Source organism: Cydia fagiglandana, chromosome 3 (assembly GCF_963556715.1).
Source record: "Cydia fagiglandana chromosome 3, ilCydFagi1.1, whole genome shotgun sequence".
Lineage (NCBI taxonomy): Eukaryota > Metazoa > Arthropoda > Insecta > Lepidoptera > Tortricidae > Cydia > Cydia fagiglandana.
The window spans coordinates 19,625,222-19,645,852 of NC_085934.1; the positions used below are offsets into that span (position 1 = coordinate 19,625,222).

The following is a 20,631-nucleotide window of genomic DNA, read 5'->3' on the forward strand; positions in this document are numbered from 1 at the left end:
TCACACACAATCTAATATAGATATATTATGCGAAATGTGTACAACACGACACACCGACTCTCCATGCGACACTCGGCCGCGAAGGCGGCGCTCGACCCACCCGTCTCCCGGAACCGTCTTCTGGTGCAAACACTCCAAGTGTCGTGAAGCGATATTATATTACATATATTGTAAGATGAGGTGCGTTCAACAGTACAGTGGCATGGTGAGCGAGAAAGGCGCGAGCGCGGTTGCGGGAGGCGGGACGAGCGCCAGACCCGGCTCCTACCACTTACCAAGTTGAGCCAGACGTTCGTGGTCAGGATTTGATTTTTCTCATCCTTATTTTGTAAAACGAACGCGCGGCGACGCAAGAAAGGAACGAAAACACATGATGAACATCAAAACGGTAATCTGCGCAGCTGATTGATTCACCCTGAACATAATGTGCTCCTTAACCCTTATCTTGGCATCGTAACACCCGTGATACATGGAACTTAAAAAAATCTAGCAAGTTCACTTTATTACCTAACAAAATAATTCTGCCATCAATATGTCGAGCTACCCTCCTTACTTATAGAAAAAAATAATGGACACGAGTCTCCTTGTAAATTAATTAGTAATAATCAACATGGCGCCGCGGAAACAATAGATTTCGGTTCGTACTGGAAGTTGTGCATTTATTTCTTATGTTTGTATATATTTTTCCATAATCTACATTTTGATATCTTTACTGTCCCTTAGTGCATACATATTTACAATGCCTTCGAATTTAAAAACATTTAATACACAGAACCTTACATCAAACTGTTATGTATTATATTTGATACACTGCCAGGAACTCAGAAATGTACATATCGAAAGAATTGTATTACATTTAATACATTGCCAAGTTATCGTCAAAATAGTTTTACATGATTTTTTTATTTCTTTATTTTTGTGGGGTTACAAAACATGCTTCAATTATTTAATATTAGTTGTTGTATTATTTAGTTATTAAACTTTATTTTTTTTTAAGTACTAGATGTTATTTAACTATATATTCGTACGCTGTAGCATTACTGCTACGCCGTAGCCCGTAGCACGGAAAAATATGTGTATGGCAAAAAATGGCCCCAAAGTATAAAAAAAAATTATTTTTTTTACTTTTAAATATTTGTTTACTTTTCATATTTTACTCAACTTTTTGCTGACGACTTTTTTGAAAGTTTACGGGATCAAATTTTCCGCCCATGTGATCAGGTATTCGTAGATATAATTTATTTTTACAGGTTTAATAGTCATCTGATGCTTTAGATTGTGTTTAATTAGCAGTAAATGCTAATTTTTGTTGCATTACATGTTTTATTTTTATTAAAAACTACATTTTTCTTCTACAAAGTAGGTAACTATTTTGTAGAGTTATTGGCATTGTATCAAATATGATACATATGATTTTCCGAAATTGGAAAAACCTGGATTTTTTTTCCTTATTTTTTAATAGTCTAGTATGCTCAATAGGTGACAAAAAACTAAAAAAAAAAATTATATTTAAGATATTTTGAGCCTTGCCAAGATAAGGGTTAAATTAATCTCGTTAATGGAGGTCTATTATAATATGTAGTTGTATTAAAGTCGTGATCGTTAAGCCACAAACTCATTTTAATCTCCTGGCCCCGATAAATTTGCAGAGGAAGTTGTAATCCGTTTTATAGCAAGATCTCGTTAAGGGAAAGCAATTAAATACGAGATCTTCGCCGAACAGAGGTTTTGTGACGACAAGCGTTTTATGACTGGACTAGTAGAAAGTTTGTTTTATCGACTTGATATACTTATAATTACGAGTAAGTACGAGTATGTATATTGATTTTGAATCTGGTTAAGAGATTTCTGCAACATCAAACTTAAAAAAATGTTGCACGTTTTGAAAACTATTGCAGGTAGGTGCTACTTTTATTGATATTATAGCGTTCCTGCTTCTTTATTTAAATTAGTTAATATTGGTTCAATAAAATATATTTAAAGATAAACTTTCTGAAAGAAAATCTTAAAGCAGTAGGTATTTTAGGTATTTATTCACTGTGTCTCAAAAGCTTCTTTATTTAATGGCGCCTATTATAAGATACTTAATGTCAGGGATACGCAATCGTTTGAAATTAAACATCTTACAGTAGACACCCTAAGCCCTGAAAATGATAACTCTATTTTTCCATAACGGCCGGCTACGCAGAATGGCGCGAAAGCGGGCTTAATTAATATAAATGCGGGTACCTAATTCATTAATGAGGCGTCCCTGATTCAACGAACCGTTATAAAATAAAATTGCCGAAACCTCTTTCAATTTACCTACCGGCCAAAAATATTACGCCATCTTATATTTTGTAATTTTAATGTGATTTTGAGAAACGAATTCGTCCAAGAACGAGTAATTGAATTACTGCTTTGACCCAAGAAAATTGTTGTTGTAAAATTCTAGACTGATTATAAATCCACTACTTAGCTGGTGCCAAGAATGGTATATTTCGAAATTAATCTTAAACCATAAGAAATTTGTCTTAAATGTGAAAATTTTCTTTCTTTTGTGCTATGAACTTGGTTTTTTTTGCTTGTCAATTGCACCTAGCACATCAAACAGCTCAGGCACCTTATTTTTTATTACTTCGAAAAAATGTTTGATCAAGTCAAAAAATTCCAATCTAATTTGTAAAGTAAATTACTCTTTCAACCCCTGAGTAAGTGCTTGCTTCATTCCTCTTTTCAAACATGAGATACAAATTACGCAGTTCGCATTAGGCAAACAAGGCAATGTAAATGCTTGAAACGGAACGGCAAATAGGCACAGTTTTCTTTCCCTGCCCCGCTTCCATTCATGTTTTGAATAGGATATTTTGAAACGAAAACCCGTATGTTGCTAGCTTTTTATCACAAAGGCCCGGTTTATAATAAAAAAACGTTTCTTTGGTATTAAAATTTTACCGCTTCATTTATTTTTTAATTAAATCAAGTTTTAATTTAGGAAACGTTCGGAAGACGCGCTTTTGAGAAAAGGCAAAAATGATGCCTCCAGCGCTATGTCTGCGACCGCACTCTTTTCTTCCCGTTTATCTAAGCAAGTTTTGTTCTATTTTCACTCCAGCATTTTTTGAACATTCTAGGTTCCACTTAGATCGTTAACTGGATTTTCGTTCAGACGTTTCAATTTTCACGGGTGTTTTTCGCATTTTCGAGTTGCGGAACGTGCAAATCACGGACCGGATATTCTGGAGCGTGTTCGGCTTAATTTATCGATAGACTCGTTCAAGTGTACATTTAACTTTCCACAAACGCGTTCCGTAAAATGGGGTGAGTTGGGTGAAATTTGACTTTCAAACCTCGATAAAATGTTATTTTTACATGTGAAAACTGAATGGTGTATATAATAAGTGGTTCGGACGTTTGTATTTTAGTTTGTATTTTATTTTGGGTAGTTCCATTTCATAAATTTGACGATAAAGAGGAAAACCCACCTCACCCCGTAGTGCCTCCTATTTGGGGTGAGAGGGTTTTTCATACAAAGGTGATTTTGGAAGATTGTTGGATTGTTTTTTTTTATTATGCGTATTACTATAGCCCCATTTTAAATGGGATTACATTATTTTTGAAGCAGTAGCCTTCAAATCCCTTCTCACCCCCCTCTCAAACCTTCTCTCCCCATTCATAACCCAACCCTCCCCGCGAAACCTACTCACCCCGTTTTACGGTTCCTATTTCACAAAACTCGATTTGTTATTTCAATTGCCTGTTGCAGTTTTGTTTTAACACTCTGCATTTTACTTTTTTCGGATCGACCTCCATTACTGTTTCCTGTCTATCGCCTTTTTATACTTTTACTTTTAAAATCAACACAAGCTAACAAAATACTGAAATATACACGGCAGTTATTACTCTATTGACTAAAAATGAGTAACTAATCCAGTTTTAAGCGCCCTTAAACGAGTTTAAGTGTCAGTAGGTACTTAAATTAAAATAAACACTTACCTTCTAGCTTTGCTTTTAAATAAGATATGTTACAATTTGAGCTCGAGGTGAATAAAAAAGAGAAAAGTGAACACTAGAGTCGTGTAAAAACGCTTAACTGTAATCCTTAAAGCACTCTCGCCGGTGCATCCAGTAATCTGTCATAAAAGCGACCATTACCTTCACCGCACTTTGACTCAATTTCGTCGCGAATGCGTTGCTCGTTTTAAAATATCAACTTCAAGTACCTCATATACTAGTGCGGTGAGAATTGTACTCATCATACGATTGTTTTTTTATAGAAACTTGTGTTATGTTTTTACTAATTAAGAAACAGGTAAAGGTCAATAGCGATCAAAATGACAAGTTACTAAATGCCCGGTTAATAAATACCGTAAATATAATCATACAAGATTCCACAAATATCAAAATTAATTTATTATTTTTCACTTTCCACACAAAAATATTGAGAAAATTATATTCATATTCAGTTTTTACACAAAAAACTGCACGGTATACATCTGCTTCATATTTTCTGAACTTTTACGAATACACAAGGAAATTTAACTTCCCTCTGCAACTATCAGACGATATACCTTTGCCATTATAATATTTATAACCAACCTTTACTTAGATATAGCGAAAATAGACGAAGCCTTTGATAGAAAAATGTAGGTGGGAAAATCTAATGCATAATATGTATACTTCGGTAAATATAAGTATTAAAGGTAAATATAAATTTCAACCCGACAATTCATTGTACGCTCAGCCAAGAAACTGGTGTATCTAACTAATAAAATAAAAAGTACATATAACGTAGTAAAAAGCATTAAAACACTTTTTGTATAAGTCAATTTAGAACGAAGCGATATGATAGCCTCTGTCTCGTCGAAGAGTCTTACATATACGAGTACAGTTGGATCCCAATACAATCGATCTATAATTTTATCATCTGACTCTATGTATATTCGCTATACCTAAATAATCTTGCTTGTCTTGAAACGTTTAATATAAAACTTGAAAACGACAATAAAAAGGTGTACCAATTGAGAATAGAACCTCATATACCTGAAGGTGAAATTTATAATATTTTCTGTTTTAGTCAAATGATTGTGGTTTTAATATTAAATTACCGTTTCTAAAAGATGTGTAAAGTAGGAAAAATACTCCTAAAAATCCTTAACAACGTTTTTGGGGCAACTTATCTTCAAATTATCTTTCGATTGTCGCTTTCAAATGTACACTTGAGTTGTAATTTTATATTATAACTTCTCAACGGTTCCGAAAGCGCGGACGAGTCAAGTTCTCAAGAGAGTCAATACAAAGTGATTTAGAGATACGAGAATGTAAAAACCATTTGTGATTTTGTAATTGAAGAGCGTATTTAAGGCCGATACACACCCTGCGCCCTGGCTCCGGTACTCTGCGTAGACATATAAAAACGTGTATGATAAGATTTCACATCACCTGTGTAGCATGCCCATAATATAAAGATTTGCAACACATATGTTTTCACATCTGTGCTATAATTTTATACACACTTATCAGTGTGTTTACGCAGAGAACTGGCGGCCTAGCCAAGGTGACGATCGCTTGCGCTTCGCCATCGAATCGCTTTGTGTCTCAATCACTCTTCCATATTAGTGTGACAGTGACAGCTGCATTGCGTTCGCTACGTAGCGTTAGCGATTGAAATGTTGTTTACGGGCTTAGGATCTTATTAAGCTGGACTACGCGTTTATACTGATTCGCCAGTGCTTTCGGCTCGCACGCATTCGGCGTTAAACGTTAACTCGTGAGTCATACTAACATTAAGCTAATTTTACGGTTTACTCACGTATTTTTAGTCACTTACGCGACATATTAGATATATTAAGAACGGGTCACTCACGTATTTTAATGTCTGTCTCACGGAAGTTTTGTTATTAAAACATACGCGACATATTTCGAAGAGCTTATATAACTCACAATTTTCACTAACAGTGCATGAGCAGCGGTCACGATAGACGCGCGAGAGACTTGAAATACGTGAGTTAAGGATGACTCACGTTAGACCGGGCCGTGTCCGGGCCGGAGCTTCCGGCGCTTACTTTTCTATGACATGACAGGCGGCCACGTGATGCTTTCCATAGAAAACGATGCGCCGGAACCTCTGGAAGCTCCGGCCCGGACATGGCCCGGGCTTCCGAAGGTTCCGGCCGCCTCCAACTTGGAGGTTCCGGCGCATAGTTTTCTATGGAAAGCATCACGTGATCGCCTGTCATGTCACAGGAAAGTCAGCGGCGGAAGCTCTAACGTGAGTCATCCTTTAAACCTTAAAAGTAGCTTACCTATTGGTACGTGTGCCATACTGAAAGATTCTGGATTCTGATATATAAGAAGACTTATTTTTTCTAAGTGGCCAGTCCAGGAATTTTCAGCATGCCCTAAGTACCTATTGAGATAATAGCTACTCAGTTTAAGCATTGATATAGAACTCACCACATCTATGATCTGCTGCAGCGTCAGGCCGAACTTGACTTCCAGCGGCTCGCTCTCGTTGGCTACCGGCCGCTCCAGCGTGTTGTACGACGCTAGCAGAGCGTTCAGTAGACGCTTCTCGTGGGGACCTTGCTCCGACACTGGAATATAAGTCCTTTATTAGTATCGCTGTAAAACATTAAGCAATTTGTATTTTCAAACTCCTAAGGTTCATCATTATTTTTATTTTCGTTTGGAGTTTGTCGATCTACCTATGGTCTGTATCTTTAGTTGTTTGAATAAAAGTAAACGAAATCTAACTTCAAATGGCTCCTTAAGCCAGTTGAGGGTAGATGAAAACATTACACGAAAAATGTTGGTTGAAGTCAAGTCGTTCAGTGTCTGTTCCAGGCGGTTTTGTATTTGGTTGGTTAACCAATAAATGTTATTTAGTTACTTTTATTTAAATACCTAAAGATACAGAATATAGAGCCCCTTAAAAGCTTTTCTGTGCAGCGGTTTCCCGCGAATGTGCGAGAGCAAGGTATATTTTACCGCGCGACCTCACAATATTCTGTGTCCACTGCTTGAGGCATCGTTTGGAAACGATGCATCAATTAAGCTTTAGCACGCTAGGGGCAGATTATTAAGATGGACACTGCCACGGGCTATAAAGTTCTCTGCAGACTTCCGGAATTTATATCTGCTTCAATAACGGTATTTTCCGTTTTACTAATTATAATATTGGTATGTTACAAATACATCAAAATGAAATATATGACAATACTGTTTTATAATGCTGACATTGACATTAAAATCAACTGAAACTTTTAATTTTGCATAGAGATGTGCAAGTTGCCAAGGTTACCAAAATGTTCAAAAAATTCTAGGGTTATTTAAAGAAATATAGGTAAGGAAATATAGGGGTAGCGACGGGAAATATAGGAATTTTCCATTTCAGCAAAGGAAAATTTCAATTCCCATAAAGCATTGCGATACAGCGAGGAAATGGCGCCAGCATCCTTGGTATAATGTCTCAATTTTAGATTTACCTTTAGTAATACCACTGTATATATCTTGTTCGTAAATAAATGATATTTTCCCATTGCCATAAAAAAATGAGGTTTCCGAATTTAGAGCAGAATAAAATGGAAACTGTTGAAAATTCCAGAAGTCTGTAGAGTGTAGGTGCCTTGGGGTACCTAAATATTCCCATCTGTGAAGCAAATACTAAAAAAACATTATATAATTGTTGAATATCGCCACTTGCGTGCCAAAGCTCTTGTGAGTTGGTCATTACTTCTCTTACATTCATCTTTCATTCGTACATGCCAGGAGGTAGAGAAACGAGTGCCGCCATGTTTTTAGTCTAGCCATATTAGTCTCACGTCCATGTACGACAAGGTGCAAAGTGTGAACAGCTTAAATGGGTTTGCTGGTTTTAAATATAAACAAAAACAATTATTGTTTACAATAAGGAGCTCAACAAATATATCCTGTAGCCGCCCGCACGTAAAAACTTGTCAAGATACAGAAATACAATTTTAATTTGGAAAAAAAAATATACAAAAAAAAACATGAAAAAACGTAAAATTATTCAATGTTAGTATGTCTCACAAGTCTCACAACAGTTTAAATTCGATTATACAAAATAAAGTCGAATAGACAGACCTTCCTATTCTATGGGTGTCTGAGTATCTGAATAGAGGATATAGAATACATTTTACTATGTTTTACTTCTACTGCATTTTTCTCTTGAAAGCGCAACGGATCACCTATCTCTGAGCGTTGGAAATGCCACAGACATATTTTTCCACCTGTGAAACTAGATATACTACTAAATACAAATATCAATCATCAGAGCGGTCTCTCTAAGAATTAGAGGAACGAGAAGAAGGATAGAAAGATTTGTATCTGAAGACGGCTGTGGAATACCCATCCTTAAAGATTAGATTTCTCTTCTTTCTAACGCACAACTGTTTTTTTAAATACGTTTAAAATTGTATTATTTAATGTAATAAATGTGTTATCAAATTTAAAAAAAATATATACTACTTTCGAAAAGACCTTTACTGCCAAACATAAAAATACAACTGACAACCAACCAACCAACCAACCAACCAACCAACCAACCAACCAACCAACCAACCGTAACCAAGCACCAACCAACCGTAACTGGCAACCAAGCGTAAAGCCACATTTACACGTGTATACAATATAGTGTGACCTCGTGAGCCGTAACACACGTAATAGGAGAATAACCTATTGTGGTTCATTGAGGGATTACATCGCTCTCTCAGCAGGCAATTCGAACGACACCCGTTTTGAACTGGTTTTGATATGACCTTGAAGATTGCTTGCCACATTTTTTAATGCAAATTCACAGAAATATCGGGACTCCTTTGCAAAACCAAGGGTATTTATTTGTTCTTCTACGTATATCAATTAAACCCTGAAACAGATATATAAGACATAAATATTCTGCACATTGTTATCTTATGTTTGGTATCTATAATGTGTACACGTCCTAACACCCTGAAATAAGTACCCTCAAAACTTATTTCCTGGAATCCTGAACGAATTTCATTTCGGTTTTTTCTCTTTCACAACGCCACTCATATTTCGCGCTCGGTCTTTCTTTACCATATTTTTTTAACTACCTATTACCTTTTTGTTCAAAAGCAGACGTAGCATTTCATTGGAAACTGGATATGAAAGGAATTTGAAACTTGAGTATGAGGTAAATCTATTTACAAACACAAATGGGATGTTGTTGAAGTATCGGTAACTCAGGTAACTCTTTGGATTCAATATGGAGTTGAATTTCAGAGAGATGCCTATAAAACAGAAAATATAGAAATATTATTATTGTTGTTGTTGTTTTGTTGTTTTAACCATAATGCATGGTTGTTTACATTTAACATATATCTTTATCTCTCAACTTAACGCAGGAACTAAGAAACTGATAAAATACTTAACTGCCCCAAGTTTATCTGGCAGAGATAGCTTTTTACCAATAATAACAAGTGTCACTACTTTTACCTTCTAAGTAAAAAAAACACGTTAGAAATATGACGTATTTTTCACAAGCAGATAAGAATATAGTTTAATCCCTCACTAGCACCAAAAGGGTTCACCCTAAAATCAAAAACCACCGTAAGTCTCATTTGAAGTTCCACTTTGATCCCTTCCATTCCCAACTCAGCCCTCATGTACCCGAAATAAAACAATCCCGAAAGCCGATTAATAAACTGCAAACCGCAGCTGTACAACCGGGCCCTGTGTTCCTATACAGCGTTTGAGCGTTATTGATTAGAGCGCTCTTGAGAACCAGTCTAACCTGATCCATAATTATGTGTAATTCAAGAACGTAGCAGTATTGGATATGAGGCGGGCAAGTGCTCGGTATGCGTTTGGAATGACCAGCCTCGATCCCTCTGGGGTCAGTTTCACGACCGCTCTAACTTATCGCACTGCGTATCTAAATTTGTGACGCTTAATGAGTGAGGTTTTTTGATTTGTACTTTGAAGTTTATTAGAAGGTTTAATATTTTTAAAAATAGCCCAATCACGACTAGAATATTCTACAATATTTCGTTACGAAATTCATTATGACATTTATATTTACTTCCAATTTACGAATTGAAGTTATAGTTGAAACTTTTTAAGCTGACCGTTTAGGACTATAACATCATAGTCCCATATAACAGTGTGTGAAAGGTGGGACAAAAGAGAACCACCTGAGAAGACAAACCTACCAAACTGTTTGACCTAATAAATTCTGTAATATTTCTGTAATAAATTCAATAATTTCTTATCACGAGAATGTAAAATAGGTATTATAGATAAATAGGACCTACGAGTACAAGACCTTATTCTGCATAACTCTATATACATAATATCCAACATTACATTGTCTATTTACCTAGTCGAACCCAACTCCAGATATAAGCCAACCTCCGTAAATTATAATTTATTTCAGCCCAAGCTTTACTATAATCCAAAATCACTCCCTGAACCAAACCCGCTAACAGAACAGAGCTAGATTGATAACCAAAACCGGATTACTAACCCTAAGGACACCCCAAATCCATAGCTATCGAAACCAACTTCGGAACACCTGTAGCTATGCAGTCTCAAAACGACTTAAGTATTGCACAGTATCAATAAAGATACGACCTTTAAAATGGAGTGGTTTACAAACAATTGATAGTTCAAGACCGTATTCCGAAGATGTAGAGATCATTTTGGCTTAGCAGTTTGGCGGCGATAAAGTTTCATTAGAGAGGCTTCGATGGCTTGGAGTGGTGATGTATGGAGCGTAAAATGTGAAATATAGTACGTGTGCGGTGGACAGCTTTGGCAACATCTACCTCTCTGAATCAGTATCTTTGGTTGCGAGTTTTAAGTCGTCGTATGTACCTACCTCCTAACATCGAAGAGTCAAATATTATACACACGTGTAGAATCGAGGTTTTCTCGAAGAACTACAGAATGGGATTCTTTAAAAATAATACAGGCTTTTAAGGGCCATCAATGCGCAAGTAACACCCCTGGAGTCCATAAAGAAATTTAATTATGGTTTTAGGCTCGTGAGAACAGAGGTCCTGGCCGAGATTAGCGGTCCGCTTCGAACTTTAAGATACGTCAAATATTTCGGCTAGATACCTGCGATATGGATTAGATATCGACGCTTAAGAATCAATACTGTCTAACATTTTTGACGTTTTTTATCTTTTAATGCAGTTAGGTGCAGAAAAAAATAACGAATAGCATGCCATAATTGTCTAAATTTTAAATTATTTGTTACTTAGACAGTATTGATTCTTAAGCGTCGATATGTCTGTGTGAAAAGTGACGTTTCTTCAAACAAAAACGTCACTTTTGACACTGACATATCTAATCCATATCGTATCTAGCCGTAATATTTGACGTATCTTAAAGTTCGAATCGGGCAGTATAGTAATCAGAACAATAGACGGAGGGTACATAATCAAATCTATGAATCAATTTATCCTAACAATGAGATTCCCTGATTATGTTCATGATTTAGTCATGTGGGAGTAGACAGAAGCTAGTTGATCGAATTATCTTAAGGCTGTTGGGTCAGGCTCTTGTATTACTTTCACTAAGCGCATAGAGTAATATAATATTTCTACTATTCTACTATTGTCAACTAGCAGTACTGATAAATTCCGCTACATGACGCTAGATGTAGACTACGAAATAACGCGCGTTTTGGTAAGTAAACTGATACCAATCTTTCTTTACTCATTACACTATATCCTCGTAAGGCCCAAGGTCCTACCTATAGGACTATTTCAGTTCGATGAAATTTAAATCATATCCAATTGGAACAGAGTTGCATTTGTTTTACGTCGTTCAATTTTTATACAAAGGTAAAATCAACTCTATTTCTTACAGGATAAGTTCAAATTGCAGTGGCAAATTTTGGATTATCCATTTGTATGGCTGGGCTTTAGGAGGCTATGACTAAGCGTAAATGTGACAGTCCATTTCCAACGACAGCTGCATTACTGTTCATTTTACTATGGAAATTGACAATAACAGCAACGCGCTCAGTACTAGGAGTGCAGCTGCGGTTAGAAATGGAATGTTACCATAAGCGTGAATGAAATGGTTGTGCGTGCCTGGGATTGCGGATATTTTGTTATAAAATTTAAATTTTTTGTAAGTTTGAACAAAAAAAAGTTATCGATGAGTTCAATCAAAAATAAGCAATTTTCATATTTTAGACTTATGTGTAAAAATATTACAAATTTTCTACGTTTAAGAGCTATGTCCTAATATTTTTCCATCAAGCGACAGTCAAGAAGTCAGGTTTTAAATCGATGAAGTTACTAGAGAAAGGCCTCAAGATTAAAATAGCGTTACGATTATTTAGTTTTTAAATAATCGTAACGCTTATTTCGTTAAGGATTCGTTAAGACTGCGTCGTGCGAAATCAGCGAAAAAGGCAGTCACCGTTTAGTCGCTAGCGTCCACATCGCTTGATAAAAAAAATTAGAATAAATATCATTATTATCCCAAAGAGTGTGTTAACAACGAATCACCCATGAAAATTTGAAATCTTTTACAATATAATAAATACACTCATGCAAAGTTGTACCTAAAACGTGATGAACGAGTGTCAGCGTTTAGTAAAATTTGTATAAAAAAATCGATGCTCGTGCTACAAAATCGAGTGATTTCGAAAGCCAGATAATTAGACTACAACGAATCAGGCTTTTCCTATTTTTCCTCTTAAAGGCTACAGAGAAATTCAATCGTAAACGTAAACTTTCGTAAAATTTCCATACATCCGCCATATCTGTCAAATTCTCCTTCTCCTCAGATGCCCGCTGTGGGCCGTTGGAAGCGGACGCGTACATGCTTTTTCCAAATTGACATTTCAATTTGTCATATATATTGACAGAAATTCATGTCCGTATACGAATGATGATACCAGTGAAAAACTGTGTTCAAAATAAATAGGGTAAATGAATAATGTCACACGGAGATCCAGAGTCATTAAAATTTTGATTTGTTTTTATTTATAAGTCATAATACTTTAAAAATATAACAAATTATTTAAAATATATACGAACACAACCAAATCAGTGTAATTAGTTTCTTCCTAATTCACTAAAAATGAAAAAAGTTTGAAGATTTGTTTTATCTTATTGGAATAAATTTTCATTGTGCTGGCATTCATATTACGTCATTTTAAAAACATATATGACATAATGTCAATATACTAGATAGACAATTTATCAACAAATTTCTTCACATTTTAACGTAAACAATATAAATTATTAAAATTTTATTTATGAAGACGAAGCAATGTTGTTCACATAATATCAGCAATAAAATTTTTAGTTTCAACTAGTTTTGTTGCTATTCTGAGAGCTATCACGTGCTTTGAAAGTTAATTCAATGATATATCATCAAGAAATTGAAACCAAGACTCGACCTGCAGTCTCAGCGAGTTTTTGTGGCTATATTATCAGTTGAAAGAACGATATTTCCATCGCAGTGGTATGGTTTACGGGTACCTATATTGGTTTCATGTGACGATGTTTATATAAATGTATCTATCAAATAACAACGTGCTTTTATTTCATTGATATTCGGTGCAAAACGATAACTCAGTAACGAAAAATAATTACTTATCAGAAATGCCTTAAAGTTTTTTCAGTGAACGTTTATTTATAGGTATTTATGAGGTCTTATGTCTTATCAGCGTGGCTTTGGCCTTTGGACATTTTTGTAATGCTTTGTAATAAGGTAGGTGAGGTATCTATATCCCTCATTATTTAAATAAATAAGTGGTCTACAAACATACATATCCGCTCGGTCCGCTAAAATAATTTAAGTGCCCTACATAATAGGTATATTTAAGATTAACAATCAGTAAACATCATTAATTACGCTCAAATGCTTGTTTCAGTACAAATTGGCTGAAATACTTCCGACATAAAACCTAAAGGTATAAAAGTACAATTTGCTAAGTAAACTGTCAATCTACATTAATTATAATAGATAGACTCTTAGAAGTCAGCTTACTGAAGATTATGAACAACATATAAGTACTTTCTAAATAAAATACAATTTGTTTTTCCATGACTCATGTAGGCCGTATTTTACTATAGACCATTTTAAATTGAAGATGAAATTAATTCATGATAAAAGCTAATAAGGCCCGGTAATATTTTCTGTTATTCTTGAACTTCTGTTCAAGTCAGTGTTCAACTGTCAGTGCAAGTAACAAGGCCCGGTTCCGAACCAACATGGTATGGTTTTTAGGGTTCCGTACCCAAAGGGTAAAACGGGACTCTATTACTAAGACTTCGCTGTCCGTCCGTCCGTCCGTCTGTCTGTCACCAGGCTGTATCTCACGAACCGTGATAGCTAGACAGTTGAAATTTTCACAGATGATATATTTCTGTTGCCGCTATAACAACAAATACTAAAAACAGAATAAAATAAAGATTTAAATGGGGCTCCCATACAACAAACGTGATTTTAGACCAAAGTTATGCAACGTCGGGAGTGGTCAGTACTTGGATGGGTGACCGTTTTTTTTTTTGCTTTTTTTTTGTTTTTTTGCATTATGGTACGGAACCCTTCGTGCGCGAGTCCGACTCGCACTTGCCCGGTTTTTTTTATAAAACGTGTATTTTTCAAAAGCGCTGGAATATTTATATAACTATTTTGGTATATGAAGAAACATGAACAGATGAGAAATCTATATTTAATTGATTTGGTAATAATATCCTGATTATTAATAGAACTATTTCAGTTAAAATAAAGGTGGGCCTTATATGCTTCACCTGACCTTATTCGTCCACATTTAGATCCTATAGCTATATTTGGTCACTTTGGCCGTCACTATCTATTTGATGCCGATTGTACTAACAATTAAAAGTACAGCTCATATGTACTTTTACCTGTACTGAAACTTAAGCATTTGAGCGTAATTAAAGATGTTCACTGATTATTAACATTACGTGTTAAAGAACCGTGTCCCGATGGTGCGTCCATTAATGAATCGCATACTAACGGATAGAGGTTTACGAGTACATTCACGGAAAAATGATTATAGGTAACCCAATACTAGTGGCTTAGTTGCCGTTTATAAATCGTTTGTGTTGAGCAAAATCAGCGGAAAAGGCAGTCACCGTTTAATCGCTAGCGTTCACATCTCTTGATAAAAAAAATTATAATAAATGTCATTATTATCCTAAAGAGTGTGTTTACAACTAATCACCCTTGAAAATCTGAAATCTTTTACAATATAATAAATACACTTATGCAAAGTTGTACCTAAAATGAGATGAACGAGTGTCAGCGTTTAGTAAAATTTATATTAAAAAAATCGATGCTCAAGCTATAAAACCGAGTGATTTCGAAAGCCAGATAACTGGACTACAACGAATCAGGCTTTTCCTATTTTTCCTCTTAAAGGCAACAGAGAAATTTAAGGTTAAAGTTAGGTGAGGAATATAAGGCTCGACGGGTAACAAGGCCCAGCATTCAAGAATAGTAGTTAAAAGTCACATCTAGTCGATATCTACTGTAGATCTAGTTGATCTCTAAATTGTCTCTAGATCTTGTGATTATCTCGAAATCCGAATAGGCCTGTAAATACGTGAATTTATTAATACCCGAATCTTATAAACAGGACAACTAGGACAAGTGTGTAAGGAAACGGATAAACTAGAAGTTCTGGAAAATATCAATAAAATCAAAACATTGGAACGTAAACATATGTGTTTGTCGTTGATTGTACTTATAGTGGTAGAAATGATGTGAGCTGACTTTGAGGGTACGTCAACGTATATTTAACTTATTTAACATTATGCTACGCTAACATCGGTGCACGTAGAAAGATCATATTCGACACATAAATGGATTTTTCATAAATTGTGAATCCGTATAACTCCAGCTAATAAGGAACAGAGTGCTATTATATAGTATAGGCTTTCCATAATATTGACAACCGTATGACATCATATGAAGTAATAATACGCAAGATTTTGAATTGTTGATTCCAATCGCAAGTTGTTCAAGACATGAACATTTTAGCAATATTATTTATTTTTTACTTTTATGAATCATTCATTAATTTATTTCATCAAAAAATGGTTGTCTGTAAAGTCAGTATACGGACGATAATTTTGCGTGATAACGTCATAAGAAAACGTGGCCGTAACGTTACCATGGAAATCTGTCCACAACGTTATCATGGAGATTTGGCCACAACGTGACCGGTGTTCATTGATTTATAAGACGTTATCACGCCAAAAATATTTACAACAACAAATCCACTGCTTCATTGTTCACCCTAATGCCACTAAACATCCCAACTCTGTAGGTTTATAACATTAAAAATGTTTATCAGATCGTTTTCGTGGGAGACTGTACATTTTCAAAAGTTACAACGATAACAAAAGGCAGTTAAAAGATGCAGGAGTTTGCGGAGCATCGTAAGGTAGGTAAGGTATTAACACAATTATCGTTACGAAACACAAACTAAGCTTTTGCGATGTAGTACAATTTAAATCAATTCTAAAAGTGAAGTTTGTATAGGTATGTATATTCTTCTGAGAATAAATTGTCTTATACCTGGAATCGATTGTTTTAGTAAGTTAGGTAACAAACACTCTATATTACAATCTTGTACCTATTACAAATGCAAAGTATAGATCGTGTCATTCACGAAAACGCGTGCCTTGACTTGTATTGCCATGTTATTAAAGGTTAGATTTACCAAATCAGCGCGTCATCGTGGATCACACGAAACTATAAAACAAAATGCCAACAAGCAAATGAATCTAGGCCTTAATTTACTATACAGGGTGGAAAGATAAGTCGGGCCCTGGAGGGAAAGTACCTTAATTATACCTTATTTTTAAAAAGAAACAAAACTGCATTCAAAGATTTTCTAAAACTCGCTGGCCTCGCCCGGGACTCGAACCGACTAAAAATTCCAAAAAATTAAAACTCGCAAGTTTATTCTACTAGTCGATACAGTTAATGTTAATGATAACATTTCTCCAAGAAACATTAGGTCTTACACTCGTCTGTCGTACAAAATATCCATAAAATCTAATATTTAGTACTTAAGATTTCGTTTGACAAGCCAAATTGAATAAAAAAAGAAAAATACTTTTAATGCAGTTTTGTTTCTTTTTAAAAATAAAGGAATGTCTCCTTTAAGTAAAATGAGCCAGCTTAAGGATTTAAGGCTCCCTCCAGGGCCCGACTTATCTTTCCACCCTGTATACCATTTTAAATTTAAGGCGTAATTAATTCCAGATGAAGGATAATTAGGCCTAAAGGGAAATTTTGTAGGCCTTATTACCCAAGAACCAGTGGCGGATTTGCAGTCTTTGCCGCCCTAGGCCCCAAGCCTTGTAGCCGCCCCTTTCTCAGCATCAGCCCCATCATATTGACTACATTTAGATCAGGCAACGGAAAGATATATTATAGAGGGAAATGCTTGGGACACATTTTTTACTTAGTAACTTTTTTGGACTCGTTAGGAGGTGAACATATCAAAAGTTGGGGGTTTGGTTTGAAGGTCACATTTTGCGGTTTTTCGCTTATTATATCTTAGAAACTATACGTCCTTGTGACATGATCATAGAAACATAGGTTTTATGAAAAAAATAAGCAAATACTTATTCATTTTAAGTGACAGTTTTACCAATAACATTGACTTTCATGTACCTACAAAAACATTAAAAACTGTTTTCTTGAATAACTGCTAAACTATTTATCCTAAAATTATAAAAAAAAATCTGAGATTCTTACAATGAGCTCTTTGATTTGATATGTAACACGATATAGTTTGAAAAACTTTATTTTTAAATTTTCTCATTTACCCCCAAAATATGGAGGCCATATTTAAAATTCATTTTCATCACACTCACTCAGTAAATGTGGAATTGCACGTAGGCGTAGCGGGAGTTATAGAAAATTCGTTTTCCCTTTTTATGAAGTTTCTAGTGCCATAATCAACAGTTTTTTGTCTTTAAACTTATTTTTTGTATCGCAAGTGTGAGGAAAAACATTGTGTGTATCTCGGGGCGTAATAATATTGCAAACTCGAGCCTATAAATCGCTACGGCAAGCCGTCGCGATTTAACTTACTCTCGTTTGCAATATTCAACTTACGCCCCATGTTGCACAATGTACTATTATTTACGTTACACGTCCATCTTTGGGTCACAAACTTACATACGAGTATGTGTGCCAAATTTCAACTTAATTGGTCCGGCAGTTTCGGAGACCTCGTTCTTCCCCTGGCTCAAGGGCTACGGCCGGGGACTTTTGATATGTTCCTAGATAGTTCAAATAAAAATAGGTACAAAGTCAAAAATTGTGTTGCAAGCATTTCCCTCTATAGGGACTTTTTTGAGAATTTGTTGCCTGGTCTAATTTTGAGTAATTTTTTGTTATCATCAGCGAATTTTTTGTCACAATTTGCCGCCCCTAATATCTTGCCGCCCTAGGCCCGGGCCTACTGTGCCTTATGGGAAATCCGCCACTGCCAAGAACAATGTATGTGAACTGAATAGGATAAAAAGGAACTAGATTATAACATATTGTTCTCATGTTTAGCACAGTGTAATAAAAAAATATTTTTTTATAACAAAAACGATCGTTAGGTATATGATAAGTACCTACAAGCTGAAATGTATGTACATTTTACCTGTGTGAAAATTGTATAATTGAGATAAATAAACTAAATTATACTTACTATATTCTCTGTTATTCTTGAACTTGTACTTGGGCTAAAAAGGCCCTCTGTCTGTGCGGGTGACAAGGCCCGGCCCGGGCCTTATTGAACGTGAGACGAAATAGTAACTTTAATTATTTTTATATAGGTAATTATGAGTTCTTTGATTTCCCGATAAGCATCACTTACTGACTTACAAAAGTATAAATGTAGTACATATGTAGTACCTGAATTTTATTAGAGGTTTTTAAAGCCTTATTATCAATTAAGTTATAAGTGAAATATAATAAGCGTCTTTAGTTGTAAAAAAATATTACAAGCCCTATAACTAATGAGGGGATCATTTTAGATATAGTCCACTTTTTTCGAGTAGGTAAATTCGGACTATGTTTACAAACCGCATACCATCGCCCATGACCACACTGTTAACTGACAGTTCGTAAACCTTATTACAAAAGGCATAAGGTCCACCGATGGACAGTTAAGAGCATCGCGGTTTGTACCTATCTTAATACAAATAAAAGTCAACAACGAAAATAATTAATTACCTAATACGTCACATACCTATGACATGACATGAACAAACAAGGAAAGCTATATATAAAAAGTGATTTTTCTCTGTCTTCTCACAAAGGAAAGCTTTGACAGTTTAAATTCCTCAAAGAAGGTCCGTAGTTAACACTAAACTCGAAACAGCACCTTTAAAAAAACATTAGGGGTCACTGACCTGTTCCAGTAAATTGAGGTAGTGTGTGTGAGCTGCGTTTGTGTGTGAAATGGGGTAATTTGACAGAATCTGAAAATTTACCCTCCTCGACGCCCTCTTAAGGTTTTGTTTTCGTTAAGGTGCAGTAGAGTTAGCAATCAGAGTTTTTCTGTTTGCTGACTCTACTGAACCTTAATGAAATAAGTACATCAATGTTACTATTTTTACTGATGGCTTTATGAACGTAATGTCATTGTAACCTCTAAGCAACCACAAGTTTATTCAAGCCGGATCCCATCTATGTATTTGTTTAAGACCCACAATATTATTTTGGATGATGCCACGTCTTTGGAATTGCCGTTTCTTTCTCTAGTGATTTTCTTGTTGTAACGTGATATTTCTGAAAAAGTCACCCGGTCATAGTGATATAAAATTACTATTAATTCATCCAAGGTTTTTTCCTCAAAGAAATATTTAAAAGGGATATCTAAATAAAATGTTCTTGCGTCCAAAATTTCCTATAAACTGACACTTAATAGCTACTTTTTAGGATTCCGTACCCAAAGGGTAAAAAAGGGACCCTATTGGGTACTATTAAGACTCCACTGTCCGTCTGTTCGTCTGTATTGAGATGTCTGTAGATGATGTATTTCTGTTGCCGCTATAACATCAAATACTGAAAACTCGCGCTTGTCCATTTTATAATTTTCCAGACACAAAATGACATTTTGTTAGATATTCACTAATGATCCGCATTAAAAATAAACCAAGCGGCCAAGTCCATCGGTATTCTGGGCGGTATTATTTATTCAGCAAGCTAATGAAATTGGCGCCGGCCGGGAAACGATGCCAAACACCAGTTGCTGGTGCGTAAATTTAAGCAAACTAGCGATGGAGCAAGCGGCTGCAATCGCGTGACCACCGAATTGGAAAAAACCTTAAATAATGGCTGCCAATATTCCATAATTTTCTAGCTTACGTTAAATGTTTTAGTTATAAGTGTTTACTGTGTATGCAAAAAACGTAAGTTATCTATGCGAACGTATTAATAGTTATGCTGTTATTTACTTATAAGTATTAGTGTAAGTATGATATTAACCCATATCTAAGTTATAACCACTGAGTAGTTAAAAAGTTTATAATGAGCGCCTATAGCTCACTAAACTGTGATAAATTAATAATAGATTGTAATAAATTATTGTCCATCAAAACGATTATTAATTGACAATTGTTTGGACTTATAGGGACATGTTGCCAAGTCAGC

General features: G+C 35.3%; 1 protein-coding gene across 8 annotated transcripts in view; it reads right to left on the reverse strand.

The window, feature by feature from the left end:
- The window catches only part of LOC134680316 (neuronal acetylcholine receptor subunit alpha-7), a 183,181-nt gene that overhangs the window by 35,714 nt on the left and 126,836 nt on the right, over positions 1-20,631 (reverse strand). For 5 of the 8 annotated variants that reach the window (XM_063539430.1, XM_063539429.1, XM_063539426.1 and 2 more), the window contains exon 2: positions 6,436-6,575. In XM_063539430.1, coding sequence (XP_063395500.1) covers positions 6,436-6,575 — 140 coding nt within the window. Of the gene's footprint in view, positions 1-275; positions 321-6,435; positions 6,576-20,631 lie in introns of all 8 variants that reach the window. The other 3 variants (XM_063539431.1, XM_063539428.1, XM_063539424.1) reach the window with 1 other exon arrangement.